The sequence below is a fragment of the Gymnoscopelus braueri genome, assembly GCF_963280865.1.
Source record: "Gymnoscopelus braueri genome assembly, chromosome: 12".
In the NCBI taxonomy this organism is placed as follows: domain Eukaryota; kingdom Metazoa; phylum Chordata; class Actinopteri; order Myctophiformes; family Myctophidae; genus Gymnoscopelus; species Gymnoscopelus braueri.
In genome coordinates this window covers 14,608,851-14,627,227 of record NC_137614.1, presented here as the reverse complement: position 1 = coordinate 14,627,227, position 18,377 = coordinate 14,608,851, and the positions used below count along the sequence as shown (strand labels likewise).

At 41.5% G+C, this 18,377-nt stretch overlaps 1 protein-coding gene across 1 annotated transcript in view; it reads left to right on the top strand.

Moving 5' to 3' along the window:
- The window catches only part of scn8aa (sodium channel, voltage gated, type VIII, alpha subunit a), a gene marked incomplete at its 5' end in the record, with an annotated part of 54,044 nt that extends 36,541 nt beyond the window's left edge, over positions 1 to 17,503 (top strand). The window contains 8 exons of the mRNA XM_080445691.1: positions 1 to 25; positions 6,289 to 6,411; positions 11,918 to 12,202; positions 12,621 to 12,674; positions 12,831 to 12,968; positions 13,189 to 13,293; positions 13,594 to 13,864; positions 14,060 to 17,503. The exon at positions 1 to 25 is cut by the window's left edge and continues 149 nt beyond it. Of these exons, the coding sequence (XP_080301817.1) occupies positions 1 to 25; positions 6,289 to 6,411; positions 11,918 to 12,202; positions 12,621 to 12,674; positions 12,831 to 12,968; positions 13,189 to 13,293; positions 13,594 to 13,864; positions 14,060 to 15,222 (2,164 nt within the window). The 3' untranslated portion in view covers positions 15,223 to 17,503. The remainder of the gene's footprint in view (positions 26 to 6,288; positions 6,412 to 11,917; positions 12,203 to 12,620; positions 12,675 to 12,830; positions 12,969 to 13,188; positions 13,294 to 13,593; positions 13,865 to 14,059) is intronic.
- Between the last annotated feature and the right edge of the window lie 874 nt (positions 17,504 to 18,377).

Here is an 18,377-nt window from a genome sequence, read left to right as displayed (position 1 = left end):
CTGGCTCGACTTCTTCATTGTGGATGTAAGTCCTACTCCTGTGTCCTCTATCGTGCGTGTGTGTGTGTGTGTGTGTGTGTGTGTGTGTGTGTGTGTGTGTGTGTGCGTGTGTGCGTGTGTGCGTGTGTGCGTGCGTGCTTGTGGTAGTTTAGGGGTGATCAGTTTAACCACACCCTGGTACAACAGCAACACTACAGCAATCTATAAACCTTGAAGCACTTCACATCACATACCTGTAGTAGAGGAATACATATGCATGGTAAAAACATGATTCTTTTAGTGATAGATTATATATATTTTGGACTACATATTTATTTTAAAGGCACCCTTGCGTGTCCTACTGCATTGCAATGAAATAATAAATATGTGATACTATGAATACACAAACCTTTCGCATCAATTATGCTTATCATTTATTCAATTATAAATTAAATAATATTATTTAATATTATTTATTAAATAAGACGTATTATTAACAATTTGCATGTTCTATGCAGTTCCGTGCAACCCTAGCCTAGTGTTGTCCATTGGGTGTGGTTAGACTTGAGTGGTCACATACGTAGGTTAGAAAAATGAATAACTGCTTCAAGGCTTGCAAAAGGTGACAGGGCATACTGTTCACAAACAGCAAACAACAAAATGCTGCACTTTGCTTAATTATCCTAAAAACTGTATTTTACAAGACTCCACTACTATGTCTGTCTGTAGCAATGTGCTCTGTGCACATGTCCATGTCACCTTTTACAGACCCATCAAGCAATGACCCTCCCCCCTTTCTACTTGATTTCTTGTCAGTCTGAGATGCTTGAATATGAAGGACAATTCTCTGTTTGTGAATATGGACACTGAGCCTTTGGTGTGCCACAAGCAAGGAATTGTGTACTGTAGTCTGTTTTCATATTGTGTGCCAATAGGAACCAGTTCCTAACGGTTTACAACAGGACTAGGACAGTTGATTCCAATTTGGACACACTGCTACTCAGGCATGGATGCCAGCACAAATTAGAATCAGCCAATCAATAACCATTAACCATGCTTATTGATTACACACATATTCAAGTCATACTCAGTCCAGTGTGACTGGATGGTGTCAAAGATGTGTTGATGTCTAAAGATGTGTCTCTGACCTGATGTTTGATATGTGCCTTTGTCCTCTCTCCCTTTTTGTATGGCTCTGCTCCTTGTGTCAAATAAGTTTGGAAGGCCAGAACGGGGGATATTATTCCATCTGTATTTCAGCAGTTATGAACGTACCCATAATCTGGTTCATTCTGCAAAAAGGGATAATTCATTGGTATGATTATCAACTATCAACAAGACTATCTTTCATTTGATTAGATTTTCATAGAGATTATCATATACTGCAATGGGCAAGAAATGTGTTTATTGAAAACAATTTCACAGTAAAGAGAGACAGTTGGCAAGGGTGGGCAGTGGGGACATGCAACATTAGATTGCACTAGATTAACACGATAGTTACTGAGCAGGTGATTGGAAAGAAAAAGGATTTCCCTGTTCTGGTCTTCCCCTTGAATTTACCACCTCTCTGCAGCATCCAACACCTCGGCCAATACCTGTGAATGGACCCCCACTGATCTAGAAGTGAATGTGTTGATAACATTATGAGATCCTGCCAAAGTGACCCTTTATTAATATGGGAAAGCTATAGTAATCTTAACCACATTGCACTGAATGGATAATACAAACACTTCTCACTGCATGGATATTAACATTCATACATTTATGTAGATTGCAAGTATTTAATGCATAATAATTACTGTTGTGTACTGCATTATTATTATAATCCTTGGATATGATAACCTTGCTCTTATTATTTGTTAAGGATAATGTGCTTGTAACTGTAACCACATCTAATCTCTCTCACATTTACAAAATGCCTTTGAAAACTAGATGTACTGCGGTCTTAAAATGAGTCAATGCTCATCTGTTTAAATTGTTTTGGTATACTTAACCCCAATCTGAGAACCCATTCAATATATATATATTTTGTATTTTATTTAAATTTGTATCTCTGGGGCAAGCTCAATTCAATGCCTGAATATCAGGGTTGGCTGCGCCCATTTATTCTAATTTGCTTGCTTCCTGCTCAAGGGCCTTCCCGCTAGGAGAGCTCCATTCAGCTAAACAAGCGATCCTGCTGACAGATTTTCATTTCAAATTGAAAATCTGTCTTGAGAGTTTAGCGTAACCCTTATAGATATCCTCGTATCACATCCTATTGATCCTGCTAAGATTAATGATTGTTTGACTGTGACCCAATTTAATCGAGAAGGATGTGATCCCCCTCACCCCTTGCCCCCTGTCTCACACACACCAACCCTCCAGCCTCCATCCAGAGCCCCCCCCCCCTCACCCCAAGTTGGAGGCACTGTACTGTACTGCAAGTGTGTTGTGAAACCAAACGCTTGGGACAAGTGCGGTGTGACTACATGTTTTCCCAAGCCGTCAATGTGTTTTACGAAGAGCATCCCCCCCTCCTCCCTCAATCCTGGTTTCAGCCCTTTCTTGAAAGTGTAACCTCAGGAATGTGGTGATGTTGTGCTGAGATGTTCAGACAGTAATGATGATGGTGGAGGGACAGGCGCCTGGCGGTAAGTTTGGTCCACAACCCCCCCTTTGAAAGAAGACGTTGTGCTCTATGAGTCTGGGTTGTGTCGTGCTGTGCTGTGCTGTGCTGTGGGGTGACACCATGTTCATGGGCTCAGAAGGGGGACACACCATCATTATTACACCCGCCTGTGTTTCCTTCCCTCTCAGCGTGGTTGTGTACTGTATGTGCCATGTTTGTTTTGCCTGTCAACCTCATGCCCTTTTGAATTTCTGTTTTAGACATCTTCTGTTGTTCATTAGTTTTGTTTCAATCTGATATCCCAGTTTCTCATTTTTAGGGATGTTTTTCTATGAAGCCTGTGTTTATAAAACACTACAAAGCCACCTCTATCAATTTTCTTTCTGCCACACTGAGCCGATTATAATTCACTGTAACAGGTAAGCTGTAGCGCGTTATTAGTCTTGCTACCCAGGTTAGCAAGACTAACTACACACTGTTACAATGTACTAGAGCTGGTCAGCTGGAGTAGTGTCGGGTAGAGAGCATAACCAGGCCTGTATAGTGAATGAAACGGTGGGTTGAGATTTCATGAACCCAGTTATTTTTCTACTGGTCGTACTCCTGCATGCTTCTGTGGAGCACATTGAAACTGGCGCTCAGGGCAGGATATTTCGGACTGAATTGGTCAATTGGTCTTCCTTAGTGTTTTACAAACACAGACTGAATAGAAAGTGTTGAATTAAACACATGTTTTGTCGTATAAATTATTAACATTCGTCAGGAAAATGCATCAGTGTGTAATAGCAATAGTAATTAAACAGAATGAAATACCGTAAGTTTAACGCAAGCCTTTTTTGCCATTATTAAAGTAATGAATCAGGCTTTGACTCAGCAAAATAATATCTATTTGTTTACATTATTGTAGTTACTCTATATTATTAGTTATCTGATTAAAAATATCAACATAAAGAAAATGGTTAAGTAATTCTATACTCAGTTACTGGACCGTCGATCCACAGCCATGTGAGAGTGGAGTGAGGCTAATGGCAACCATCCTCCATCCATCTTTCATTTTCACTAGATTTCTGTCATTGTTTTCTGTGTGTTTTTTTTCTTTTCCCTTTGGTTTTCAGTTCCATTCAGTTTCTGTTTGGTTTGTGCCGTCATCATCCTGGGATCACAGCCCCAGATGTCACTGGCCTTGCCTTGCAGAGCTCTGTGAGATGGATGCTGAGACACTGAGACCACTACCACAGCCACCCCTATGGGGGGGCTCTCCAAAGGGTCAGGCTAAAGGTGAAAACTACCCCAGACCCCAGACTACTTGTACTGTAGTTATATAAAGGCAAAATCTTTATTTTACTTTCTCCCTGGAAGGTTCAAGTAGCCCAGCTTGCTGCCAATTTGTTCATGAAAGCTTCTTATTGAGTTCCAAATGGAATATGTTCCAATAAGTGTTCCATTAAATATAGAGTAAATCCGAATATAGGTCATGTCCAGGACATCCTGGACAAAAAGAACAAAGTTGAGAGTAAAGCCGGTAGAAGCCCAAATTCGAGGCAACACTGTCAACGATGTCCTTAGCCATGGTCAGATTTGCTGGCTCCGTTATTAAATCAGTGAAAGTTATTGTAAATGTTGAAGATGGCATCAGTCAAAATGAAGATTTTGCCTGTTAGAATCCTCCCACGTGACTCCGGTAAGCTTTTGGATGTTGTGTATTTCCTGCGGTGAGTTTTGAGCGGATGGTGTCGGTGGCTAGTTGGAGGTGCTTCCACATGTGTTCACTGTTGATATTTACCTGATTCTTAAGGAACTGGTGCTCCCCCCTTCCTCTGTCCTGCCAGTTTCCAGTCAGCAAACAGCAGTTGCAGAAACATAAGAAAGGTCTGTCTAGGCGGGGCATCAGATTAGGATTTCTGTCACGTTTGCACTCATCAAAATTGTGAGCTCATATAATTGATCTGCCAATTGTAATTCTTGTGAGCCTACTGACTCCTATTCACTAGTAGGCCATCTTGAAAAGTCCACGTTCAGCTTTCTCGAGGTGATCATCAAGACTGTTGAACAGTTCCCGGGTAACTTGACACTCTAGTCTACTCACGTGGACCATATACTGTAAGTACAGCTTAATGACCACTCTCCCATTTCCTCCTTTGTCAATGAGGCAATGCTGTACATGTGTTTAGATTAGCTCTGCTGCATGCCCCCGGTGTGTCCAGGGCCTGGACTATTAGGAGCCCCACGTTATTACTAAAACCATAACTCATGCCATTTTGCCTGAATTCATGTTCCTTTATATAATAAGGTTGATCCATTTATGATTATTCTGCACCTTGAAAATTCATAGCAGATGTTGGTTTTTGCAACTTTCAACATCAACAATCCCGAAATTACTTCACCGAAGCCTTTTAACATGCCCAGTTTCCTCACCAGTGGCAATGCCTCATGGAGTTTTCTTTGGCTTCAGCATGGTTATCAAATATTTTGACATCAAAGACCGCCAAATGTATATGTATTTTGCCGTGGACCCCCATTAGAATTTTTATTTTGTGCCAGGGACCCGCATAAAAGATTTATCAACATAAAGAAAATAGCAGATCTACAATCTCACAGAGCATCGCTATGCGTTGTGAGCATGTAAATCAGCAATTTTTTTATTGCCAACAAATAAAATAGGGCTTAAGTGTTTGAAACTGAAACTCATTTCTCTGGGGACCATATTTTGAGGTCCTTGACACCCACTACCTTGGTGAAAGAAAGTGGGAAGGGGTTTGCACCTGTTCCTTTGAGGTTGTGTGGTGTTATTGTGTGGCGTTATTGTTAATCATTGACTGTACTGTGTGTAACTCTACTGTACCCACTGTGTATTTCTGTCCTTCCAGTGCCGTCCGGTGCTAATAACAATAGCTGATCTGCCCTTAACATCCATCCTATTTATGTATTGTGTGGTTCATGTGACTGTGGCTCTCCTATTTGATCCTAAATTAGGTGTAAAACATTTATGTGCTGTGTAAAAAAAAGAAAGAAAGAAAGACAATGACACAATTGTACATGTTTACCTGTATTCTTTCTCTTAGGTTCCATTAGTTTGTCTGTCTTAAATTGTATGGGATTTTATGCCTCAGCCCAAGAGCGACATGGAGAGACAGTGTTAGAGGGGCAAGGGTAAGGCTCTCAAGTCTGTTGGGTTTTTATCAACTTCTACAGGATAACCTCTCTCCTTTCCCCTCTCCCTCCCTAATTACCACTCCTCCTCTTCTTCTTTACCTTCTTCGCCCTGCAAACCACCCAGTCCCTTCGCTTGTACTGTATCTACTAAATCTTGTAGCACATGTTGTGCCAAATTTACCCTCTGTATGAGTTTTGTGTCTCTCTCTCCTCTCTTTCTCTCTTTCTCTCTCTCTAAACCATACGTTTCTTTGCAGGTACAAAGGACTTAACATCTCGTCAACTGCCCTAAAATAACAGACAAACAAACCCTCCAACCTATTGCTATTAAAACACTACGCACATTAAACCTATACTAAACATTGACCGTCTCTCTCAGTGTATACACATGTATAAATGCAATGTTATGCATGTATATACATGCATAGATTTATGTGTGTATGTTAAGCAACTCTCCGCCAATGCCAGGGCCATCTCTCTCTCCTTAGTGAATATTCTCACTTCTAACAGTTTGGAACCTCTTTTGCTTCTCTGTTTTTGTGTAGGTGTCTATAGTCAGCCTTGTAGCTAATGCGCTGGGCTACTCCGATCTAGGGCCCATTAAATCACTCAGGACACTAAGGGCCTTGAGACCCCTCAGGGCCTTGTCGCGTTTTGAAGGGATGAGGGTAAGATCCAAAGCTAAGCAGCTGATCCTTCCGCATGCCCATTCTACAGTTTATAAAGCATGCTAGAACTGAACCAGGAAAAAGAACAAAAGAACCAATCTGAGAGAACAGAAATTCCAAAATCATATATTGGGGGATTTATAAAAAAAAAGGGGGGAAATAACTACAATTCAGAAGCCTTCTTTCTAGGCACAATCCTGTTCCATTCCTTTTGTTAGAACTAAAGAACAAGTCATGATGCAGCTGAGAGATTTGAGTTAAAATAACAGTTCTAATCACTCTCTCAACAACCTATGTTATGTTTCAATTGAAATCAAAAATATGAATTGATTTGTTTCATGACAAAAATTTAACCACAAAAAATATTATATTTCACAAAGCTGCCTCATCACATAACAGATCACTTAAAAGTCAAGCTACATCATCTTCTTGATTTATTTGTTTCGACTGGCTGTAAGTATAGTAAATGCAAAATTGGTCAATGCTATCCAAGTCAGACTTACATGCCATTTCACAGAGCATTTGAACCAAAAATTGGCTGCTCATTTGGCCTGATTCTCAACCACTGCTTTTAAATTGAACCCCCCACATGCCCCCTAACCCCCCTTAACCCCCCCCCCCCCCCCCCAGCTCACACCATCCCTCAATGCATTTGGCACAGAGAACAACCAGTAGGAACCAGGTAACAGGAGCATGCCCATACCTCTGCCCCCCCACCAGTCACACCAAAGCTTTTACGAGGAATCTGCATTTTATAGATTCTGTGTTTTACAGAACTTTATTTCGTTTTAACCATCTTGTTTTTATTATGCACTATGCAGACCTCTGATTGGCCCTCTCTGTGACTGGTGGTTGTGATAGGTTGCACCTGGTTGTTGTCACCTGTAGTCTCTCCTTTCTCTCTCTCTCTCTCTCTCTCTCTCTCGCTCTCTCTCTCTCTCTCTCTCTCTCTCCCCCCCCCCCCTGTCAAATCTCTTGATCATTCTTTCCCGATGTCACTTGACCTCACTTTCTCTCTCCTTGGACTGGTTGCTTTGTCTTCTAGTTTAAGCTTCCCGTCCCCTCACCTCCTCTTCAGATCTTTATGTGCAGCATTGTACAACGCCCCCCCCGCCCCCCCCGCCCCCTCCCCTCCCCCTTCGTACTCCTCCTCCACTGCTCACTCCATCTCGACCCAGTTCTGCTGGGCCGGACCACTGGAGTGTCACCACACACACTCTCTGTCCTGCTTGTCCAGGATCTATTTGCATCAGGGACTGAGACAGAATCCACATACTTACGCTGTTGTGGGTTTGGGAGGAATATATTTGTTAAGCTTCTGCCACAGTCAGCACTTTGGTTCACTGGCTGCTCCGCTAACAGTCCATTCTAGAGCTATGCCCAGTCAGGCAATGTAAATTATATCTGACACAAAAGTACTGTGGTGTTGTACTTGTTTTGGAATTTGTCTCTTTTTGAACATAGTCCAGATATGTCATTTAGAATAGTTTTTCCATTTTCTTTCCTAGCCTTGAAGCAGAAGCTTAGGAAATATGCTAGGCTGCCATTTCACACAACAAGGCATTATTGCTCTCATGTCATGGCACCACACGGAGCATACAGCAGGGCCTGGCTTTCTGTTGCCTTCCATTCCCACAGGAAGTGAAACTGGGAGGCAACACTGGGCACAGTGGAGCTCTGTCTTAGTGGATTGGGTCTGGGTAGGCATTGTTCCATAATGTTGACTAGCAACTGCAGCGTTCGGACAACACTTTCTGTCTTAGCCAGATCAAATGTCTCCCTATATACATGTCCCAAAAATGACAGACCAGCATTTGAAGAAGACAGGTGCCAAACGCCTCAGTTACCCAGAGGGTCAATTGATCATCCATTTAAAATTCCATTCATAGCTAAATCTTATTCATCCTATAGTAGATAACCAGCATCCTAAAATGTGATGCCGTTGCATATGAGCATTCTATAGTTAGTAATATTTTAATGAATGATTTGGTTTCCTCCATTTATTTCACTTTACTATTATTATTATTTTTACCTAAGAATTAAAAAGCAAAAACAAACAAACAAACAAACAAAGACACACACTGTCATTTTTGGGGTTGGTAAATCATGGAACATTTATTTTAACAGAATGTGATAGTGAAATGCCAATGCCCCTATGAATGACTGTTCATTGGGTGTATGTGGTATGAGAGATGAGGGTGGCCCAGTAATTCAAGTGATAGAAACATTAATTTAATCCTCCCGTATCAATTTCTTACTACAATGTCTATATGTTCATTGAATGTTTTGTCATTTTGTTTGAACTGAAAATGGAAATTTGAGGTCAAAGCAATAAATAAATGAATAGGGAACTACCTGAATGGAGAGATGACACCACATGAAAGAGATTCTGGAGAGATAGAATGGTGAGAACCCTTTGCATCCCTGCTGACTTGAGTTGTCTTGCACAGTGGAATGCAGAAGCCAGTGCAACTCTTCATCCGAGCTGTGCAGCTTCAGTTGAACACATTGCACTGCTTAACATGCAATGATGGCGGGCTGTTCTGACAATGCACTTTTTTTCTTACAAGCACATTTTTGAGGAATTTTGATGCTTTATTTATTAGACAGGAGAGTTTTTAGAGAGACAGTAAACCCAGGGCAGAGAGAGTAGAGACATGTGAGACAAGACCGGGAGTCGGATTCGAACTCTGGTCCTCGCTGTCACAGCACATGGTCTGTGCACTAATTGGAGTCACCAGGCACCCCTCTGACAATGTGCTTTGCTCTCTCTTCCTCTTATGCTGTTTCTTTCCTACATTTTGAATGATGCATTGTAAAAAAATATATTTAAAAAAAGACACAATCTCTAGCATCCTTGTGCCTGTCTTTTTAACTAGCTTGTTTTTATTTGCAACCAAACCCTTTAAAAACTTGACATGAAAACATGAGAAATGCCTTTTCTTTACAACTATTAATTAGTTACCGAAGAGGTTAGTATTCATATGGCCTTTGGATATCTACTCTGAGATATGTATCAGATACTGAACCCATAAACAAGTATAAGATTCACTTTTCCAGACCCACAAGCAAATATCTTTTCAGCCAGTATCTCTTTATGTCTCTCTATCCATACATTCTCTATTTATTTATTCATTGATTTGAGCAGTTCTTGAGATTGCACAACAATGCCATGTAACACGCATGTACTCTCTAATTGCCGATGCACATTATGCACTTTTGAAAGCCATTTTCCCTCTTTCTGAGAATGCATTCCACAAAGCATGGGCCAATAATTTTTTCAAATACTATGAATTTTTGAGAGCAATGCAGTAGTTACCTCAGCTAGAGCGAGCAGCCATTCTCTCAGCAAGTGCAGAGGATTTCCTGACAGTGAAGTGGGAGGTTCAGCCAGAAGCCCGATTCATACTTTGTTGCACGACGGAGTCACGACCAAAAATAGCAGACCTACAAGCGCACAACGCCGTCGTGAATGCAACTCGTTGTGAGCTTGTAGGTATGCTATTTAATGTGTGCGATGCTGCCGTGCCGTGCATTCGGAACACATGATGCTGTACAGCTCTACTTCATTAGAAGCATGTTACATGTATTTTGTTATTATTTTTGATAAATATTTTTGCACAATGCCTTTCAGTGTCTTAAAGTAGTAGTTCACCCCCCAAAAAATCTTATTTTCTATCAATTACACACCCCATGAAGCCTTGAATTTATGGAGATTCTTTTTGTTTTTGTCGCAATCCTAAGCCAATAATTTGGGTCATCGGTCAGTAGGAGACATCAAATTATTGGCTTAGGAATGCGACAAAAACAAAAAAAATCTCCACAAATTCAAGGCTTCATGGGGTGTGCAACTGATGGAAAATAAGTAATTTTTGGGGTGAACTACTACTCCTTAAAGGACACAACTTTATATTTCCTAATGATTCATGATCCGTGTCTTGGGGACAGCCCAGCCATTTTCTGTTGGTATATTGCATGTGACTGCCAGAAATGCTGTACTTTCCACGCACAGTGAGTGAATTTAGCATTTCACCTGAATCAGTTGGCGAAAGTCTTTGACACGCTGAGAGAATCCCTGCTGTAGCGCTCCTCCCTGTCTGTCCATCTGTCTGTAATGAGGAGGGAATATGGCTCCACAAATGAGTGTGCAAGACATGCATGCCCAGCTGTATGCCTGAGAGCTGCTGGTCAGCCTTGAGCCATCCACTATGCGCTCAGCTTATTACTATTGCTATTATGAGTTTATGGGAGGTGGGAGGGCTAAGGAAGCTTAGATTCCTTTGGGGGGGTATGCTATAAGTGATACTGTTGAATGCTCAATGTTTGATTTAGGTTAGTTTATGTAAGGGGCTGTAAGACTGGGAGGATTTTGATTGTGAGGGGGTGGCTTGAGTGAACACTGCATTGTGCTATGGCAAACACTCGAATTTGAGTTACTTCATGACATTGTAAGTTGTACCGTATAACAATAACTTACAGGATAATGGTGTGCCAACATGTGTGCATGGGTGCGTGCGTGTGGTGTGCCTACAGTATGCGCGTGTGTGCATACAAGTCTGCATGTGTACATATGTTTGTAAAGGAGTGAACGGAGTGTGTTTGAGCATCCCTTAAGCCATTCTATCCGCATGCATCGTCAGATCAAAGAGCGTCTCAGAGTCACATCAGTGCTGCTAATTAGAATGGGACTGATACAGCTCTTCCACCTCCTAATCTAACACACTTCAGTACACAGTAAAACCTCTCAGTGTTCATTTAACTCTGAAAGTGTACAAATGTACGGGTCCATTACATTTGTAGACTTTCAGAGTTAAAGGTGCTCTAAGTGAAAACATTTTGTATCAAAGCAAAATGTTTTTTTTTGTTTTTATTGTAAAAACGTTAAAGCCCGTCTCTCCAGCTTAATGAACAAGAGTATACATTTTCAGGTGAGACAACAATTTCATCCAATCGTGAGAGAGAACCCATTTATGACCTTCAAATTTATAGAGGTCCAATCCAGCTCAAATTTTGTCTGCTCATTTGTTTTGTTTTGTCACTTTGAATTTCACTTGTTTATCCTGTATCCTGTATGAGTTGGATGAAAATGGTATCCCAACCTGAAAATGTATTTTCTGTTTAAGGTCTGGAGAGACTGGGAGACCCCCTTCTACTGAACAAACACTCTATAGCAATGATTAATATATGAATATAGGGCACTTTAACACTTATTTGAACAAAAATAATTTATAGCACCTTTAAATTAACACTTTTGTTTGTATATGCACGGTCCAGTGGTGTGTAGTACTTGTTTTTCTACTCAATATGGCAGTAGCAAACAATCATATTGGTGAATTTCACCATCGCAGAAACAGCATGAGCAAAACTACATGGGATTTACCATCTGTTAGTACTAGTATTAAGTGTAATGCCATAGCAGTATGCAGTGTTTGTTGATAGGGAGCTGGTTGCACTGCATTTGTTTCCTGGTTCTCACACGTGTCATATCCTGTCTTCCTTGGTCTAGGTGGTAGTCAACGCCTTGGTGGGTGCCATCCCTTCCATTATGAATGTGTTGCTGGTGTGCCTCATCTTTTGGCTGATTTTCAGTATCATGGGGGTCAACATGTTTGCGGGCAAGTACTACTATTGTTTCAATGAGACGTCCGAGCAGTACGTCCCAGCGGACGTGGTGAACAACAAGACCGAGTGTCTCGCCCTCATGAGTCAAAACTATACCGAGGTCAGGTGGAAGAATGTCAAGATCAACTTTGACAATGTGGGCTCCGGCTACCTGGCTTTGCTGCAAGTGGTGAGAGTGTCCCTCCATCCTCTCTCTCTCTCTCGCTCTCTCTCTATCGGTTTATCTCACCTGTTAACTGGGATTCTGTTTATTTTTTACCATTTTTAACATTCTCTGTTATTCGCTTTTTGTGCATCACCCAAAACATGTGCGTCACGAAATGCATTATTCTTGCTTTTCCGTCCATTTGCTTTAACAGTTTTACAGCCTCTCTATGTACTTTCCATGATTGCGTTTCTCTTCACCTCATTTCCGTGTTTGTTTCCATGCACACGCTCCTCCACAGGTAACACATTGGTGTCATTCTGAGTTTTACCACTTAGAAAATATCACCTAAACTATATGTAAATAAGTAAAATACATTAACTTTGGGGTGTTGAGTGTTGAACTTAGAAAGGTGCACTTAATCGTCTCTCTGTTTTCAAAGGCCACATTCAAAGGCTGGATGGACATTATGTATGCTGCAGTGGATTCCAGAAGGGTACATATCCTTCAATAATGATCAGAATGCTTATATTTCAATATATTTCAGGCACTTGCCTACAGTCATTAAAAGTAAGGTGTGATAAAAGTCTTAATTCAATGTTTACTGATGAAATGTATAAATCCCACTTCTTACACCATGCCTGTCTTCCAGGTGGAGGACCAGCCCATCTATGAAGATAACATCTACATGTACATCTACTTCGTCATCTTCATCATTTTCGGGTCCTTTTTCACACTCAACCTCTTCATTGGTGTGATCATTGACAACTTTAACCAACAGAAGAAAAAGATACGGCTCCTTTCTGACTCTCTTTACTGCATGCTTCTATATAGTGCAAGGAAGCGAATAGAACAGGCGTCACTTCTCCGTTGAACTCAATGGACGCGGCCGCCCTGTTCTTTTCTGTTGCCCTATTACTTTGAATGGTGTCCTTAAGCTCGATATACAGAAGTGGCCATTTGACCGTGTCAAAATATGATTGTAACCAAATGTTTGTGTGTCCCTATACTTTGGGGGTCAGGATATCTTCATGACGGAAGAACAGAAGAAGTACTACAACGCCATGAAGAAACTGGGTTCTAAAAAGCCCCAAAAACCCATTCCTCGACCACAGGTACATTTTCTTTTCCACAAATTGCTTGCTCAGGGTGGGACTGTCGGGTCTCTGCTCTACATGTAAAGTGTCTTGAGACAACTTGTTGTGATTTGACACTTTAATAAAATTGAATCGAATTGAATTGAATGGTTGCTGTTGAAGCCTTTAATCGCGGCAATAAAGATCCGTAACGTAATGTTGGTTCATTCAATAGATAGCTTTTTGTTTGAAACTATCAAACTTTGCATATTTGTATCTCTTTGTGCCATTGATATGATGATCTGTGTGCCATACCGTTTTCTCTTCTCCTACCCCCAGAACATGATCCAGGGCATGGTGTTTGACTTTGTCACACAGCAAGTCTTTGACATCTCCATCATGATCCTCATCTGCCTTAATATGGTTACCATGATGGTGGAGACAGACGACCAGTCGGATGAGGCGGAGACGGTCCTATACTGGGTCAACTTCATCTTCATCGTGGTCTTCACCACAGAGTTTGTGTTGAAGCTCTTTGCACTGCGGCACTACTACTTTGCCAACGGATGGAACGTCTTTGATGTGGTTGTGGTCATCCTGTCCATCGTTGGTGAGTGAGGCAGGAGGAAGTTTAGGATTTGTTGGGGGAGTTTGACTCATGTTCCTCTACATAATTTATTGTAGATTAAGACGTTCACACAGGAGATATCTTGCTCAAAAGCACACATTTCTAACTTTCTTTTCTTTTCTTTTCTTTTCTTTTCTTTTCTTTTCTTTTCTTTTCTTTTCTTTTCTCCTCCCTCAGGTATGTTCCTGGCTGATATTATTGAGAAGTACTTTGTGTCACCAACCCTGTTCAGGGTGATCAGGTTGGCTCGAATCGGCCGTATCCTGCGTCTAATTAAAGGAGCCAAGGGTATCCGAACTTTACTCTTTGCCCTGATGATGTCACTGCCAGCCCTTTTTAACATTGGCCTCCTACTCTTCCTTGTCATGTTTATCTTCTCCATCTTTGGCATGTCTAACTTTGGCTATGTTAAACATGGAGCGGGCATCGACGACATGTACAACTTCGAGACCTTCGGCAACAGTATGATTTGCCTGTTCATGATCACCACATCAGCTGGCTGGGACGGCCTTCTGCTTCCCATCCTCAACTACCCACCAGACTGCGACCCCAAACTCGAGAACCCTGGCACCACAGTAAAAGGTGATTGTGGCAACCCATCAGTGGGCATCTTCTTCTTCGTCATGTACATCATCATCTCTTTCCTCATTGTGGTCAACATGTACATCGCTATTATCTTGGAGAACTTCAGTGTTGCCACAGAGGAGAGCACAGATCCGCTCAGTGAGGACGACTTCGAGACCTTCTACGAGATCTGGGAGAAGTTCGACCCTACTGCCTCCCAGTTCGTCACCTTTGCCAAGTTGTCAGATTTCGCAGACACTCTAGAGCACCCATTGCGCGTGCCCAAACCCAACACCATTGAACTGATCGCCATGGACATGCCCATGGTGAGTGGCGATCGCATTCACTGCCTGGACATCTTGTTTGCCTTCACCAAGCGTGTGCTGGGTGACAGCGGTGAGCTGGACATGTTGAGGACGCAGATGGAGGAGCGCTTTGTGCAGGCCAACCCGTCTAAAGTATCTTATGAGCCTATAACCACAACACTGCGCCGCAAACAGGAGGACGTCTCTGCCAGGATCATCCAGGGCGCCTACCGTAGACACCTTATCCGACGTGGAATCATCTTCAGACGGTTCCCCTTCTCCAACAATAAGCTTGAAAATGGCAGGACCAACCAAGAGAAGAAAGAGAGCAGCACACCGTCCACAGCCTCTCTCCCTTCTTATGACAGTGTTACCAAACCTGACAAGGAGAAACAAGAGGAGAACGAGGAGAAGGCGGCGAGGAAAGAGAAGGATAGAAACCAAAAAGATGAGCGGGAATCCAAGTGTTAGTGGGTTCAGTGACTTGTCATAATTCCAATAAAGACAATAGTGAGAAGACTCTGAGCCCAAGCCCCAACAAATGTAAAAACAAATTGATAATTTCTCGCGAGGAAACGACAAAAAAACACAAAATTAAATGTTTACAGACTCACACAGGTCTGAGGCAACATGGTTTCTTATGTCGACAAGGACAACCAAACCAAACACAATCAGTTTACCATGGAGGTTCACTGCATAGTGACCAAGTTCTTAGAACTGAAGAACGACCACAAGAAACAAATAACTTAAACGTGTGCTGGCCAATGACACACACACATTTTTGGGGACCAACTGCCAAGGGACAGAAATCTCTGCTAGACAATTGGAAAAATGCTATATCTCTGCCACCACCAAGTGTGGACCCTCGAATCGGCCCTCTAGGGGACTGGATCGTGGCTTGACAGATCTCACTAGAACTGTGTTAGCAGTCTGATGGAGGCTCTGTTACTTTTGAGTTTACTGTCCTTATCAAGGAGAAAACACAATAGTCAACCAAGCAAGGTTAGCCAGAATGGAAACACATAGAGTGTGAGCGAGAGAGAGAGAAAGGGGGGAAGGGTGGGGGGGGGGAAGCCCAGAACAGTAGACAAGAGAGTTTATTTTTTTGTTTGTTTGTGCCGAGTATACTTTATGTCTTTATTTGAGCAGCAAAAAAAGATAACATTTAGCCCATGTCACTCGTCCCTTCATCTCCTCTTTGTTATACTGACATTGAAAAATACATTTTCTACATGGACTTTCACACTGACTGGCTAGAAGTCATTACTCATTGTTCTGACTTGGGCTGAAGGGAACTCGTTCTGAGTTCCAGATAAATAATAATTAGTTCAATGCATAGAAATGACTTGCATGAAGGCATGTTTTGATCAGGAACCATGCATGAGTAATCATAGTCCACAAGACACTAATTTTCAAACCACTGCAGTGGCTTGACCAAAAGTTTGAGGCTGTCCACTGGGGGAAATTAAGAGAACTATAACTGGAAAATGATGATTATGGAAAATGATATGATACATATAATATATAGCATATTGGGGAAATGATAGTAGTATGATCCTGCCCTTCACTACTTTAGTTTTTCAACTGCCAGCCCATCATCAGAACTATAGGTGAATGGAGGATGTAAGCACTGAGAGGGCTTGCTCTTGGAGCACATTGAAAGCGTGTTTTTTTGCTGCTCTGAATACACAATGTATAAAAAGGTGTATTGGAATATCCCTGCACCGGAATGCACAGATTTAGAGAGCTATTTAAATCTGGGGCTTACGTCTCTTTTACTCACGTGTATACAGCCATTCCCCTTCATTGTGGTCCCCTGTGTTGAGCTTAAATGTTGATAGATATTCTGATGCTTTAATTTTTGGACAGTGAGCAGACAGCAGTGAGTGTGACGGGTGAGGGAGGTTTTTGATATTTTAGAGAACTTAAACTGCTGATTTAAGTCCACTTATCGGATGCTGTTACTTTTAAACCGATTCTATTCAAAACAATTCCTCTTTTGTCCTCTGTCAGTTGTCCCCATTGAGAGTTTCAGTCATGTCTTAGATAGATAGTCTTTTTTCAGACGATGATGTCCTTCTTCTGATGTCCTTGTGATTCAGTCATTCTCAGAAGAGGCTATGAGCTGCGTGAGAGTGTGGCGTTGACCATCTGAAACACCAAACTTTGCAGGGACTATCACAAGGACATGCTCTGTCACGCCCAGCATGTATGTAGGCTACTGTATATGTATGATGGTTGGTGGATAGCCATGAGAAGCCTGTGGTTTAGACTGCTGAACAAAATGGATATTCTGTGATGCTTCAGGGAGGTGGATGGATGGATGGATGATAATACAGTATTGTATGTGGACCAATAGAGAGTAGAGAAGAGCCACTCCCTCGAGGGTTTTAGATTGACTGCCATGACAACCAGAGTAAGACCAGGGAGATAGACAAGAGCAGTGGGAGAGAATAGTCCTTTGGTCTTCTTAGTTAAGTCTAACTTATACTTCGTCGCACAACGGTATTGCCGAATATAATTTTCATGCTAACAATGCAACGCATCACGATAGTATAGCTTGAAAATGTGTTAATTTCGGCGCGCGGCACCGTGCGACAAAATATAAATTAGGCTTCAGAGTGCAGAAAGTCCCATGTTTGTCAGTGTATCATTGTGCTTTTGTGGGACCAATTTAAACACTGTTTAAAGTAACACTGGTGTTGGACCCAGGCTTGCAACATCTTTTCACATGACCAGCAGGATTTTTTAAAACGCTGTCCACCCGCTTCAGAAAAATCTGCCTAAGATGATGGAGGTAGAAACACCTTACTTGTCAAGACAGAGTATCAGTGAGGCCTCTTCACATCAATGCAGCTACATTGTAATAATATTCTTTGTGGGTATTTTACATGAAAAACAAGGCTTTGTCAAGTGATAGACACAAGACACAAAGGCCTCTTTAGGTATTCCTGCCATTTTTTTCTATATACCTGAGTGATGGTCCTATTTACAAACATGTGGCTGGCTACACACCTGCCATTCAGAGTCGCACCACTATTGCCATTTGGTGTGTTAAACACTGCCTGTACAAGGATCCCCTGTCTGTAACGATACCCGAGTTCTGTTTACAATATGAGGTCTCCGAATCAGTTGGGCTGCTGCACACTGAAACCAAATACATTCCTAAACGAGAACCACGGGAGGAGCAAGTAACTCCATCCAATTTACTCATGCTCATCTTGGATGTAATATTTTAGAATGACACATTCACACTTGGAAAAATTAAAAATAAATAAAAACATGTACAGTGCAGTCTATGATGTAAATGGCACAATCGCTGAAAAAGAATGAACTTTTTGAGAGAAATTATAAATACTGTATTATATTATTTTATTTTAACGGCATGCTTTGTTGTGTTTTTTGTAAATATGGAGTTTTAAAAAGTTACTACTAATAATCAAAAAAAATGGAAAAAAGAATAACAATAATATAGAATGGCTTCAAGCTATGCCCTTTGTCACATTTGTTACCTTTTGGATTTTTTGAGACACTTTTCACTTTGTTGACGGAAATTGAATGAAATATAGATATTATATAATACAAAAGATATATACATGTATACATATATGTCTATATGTATATAC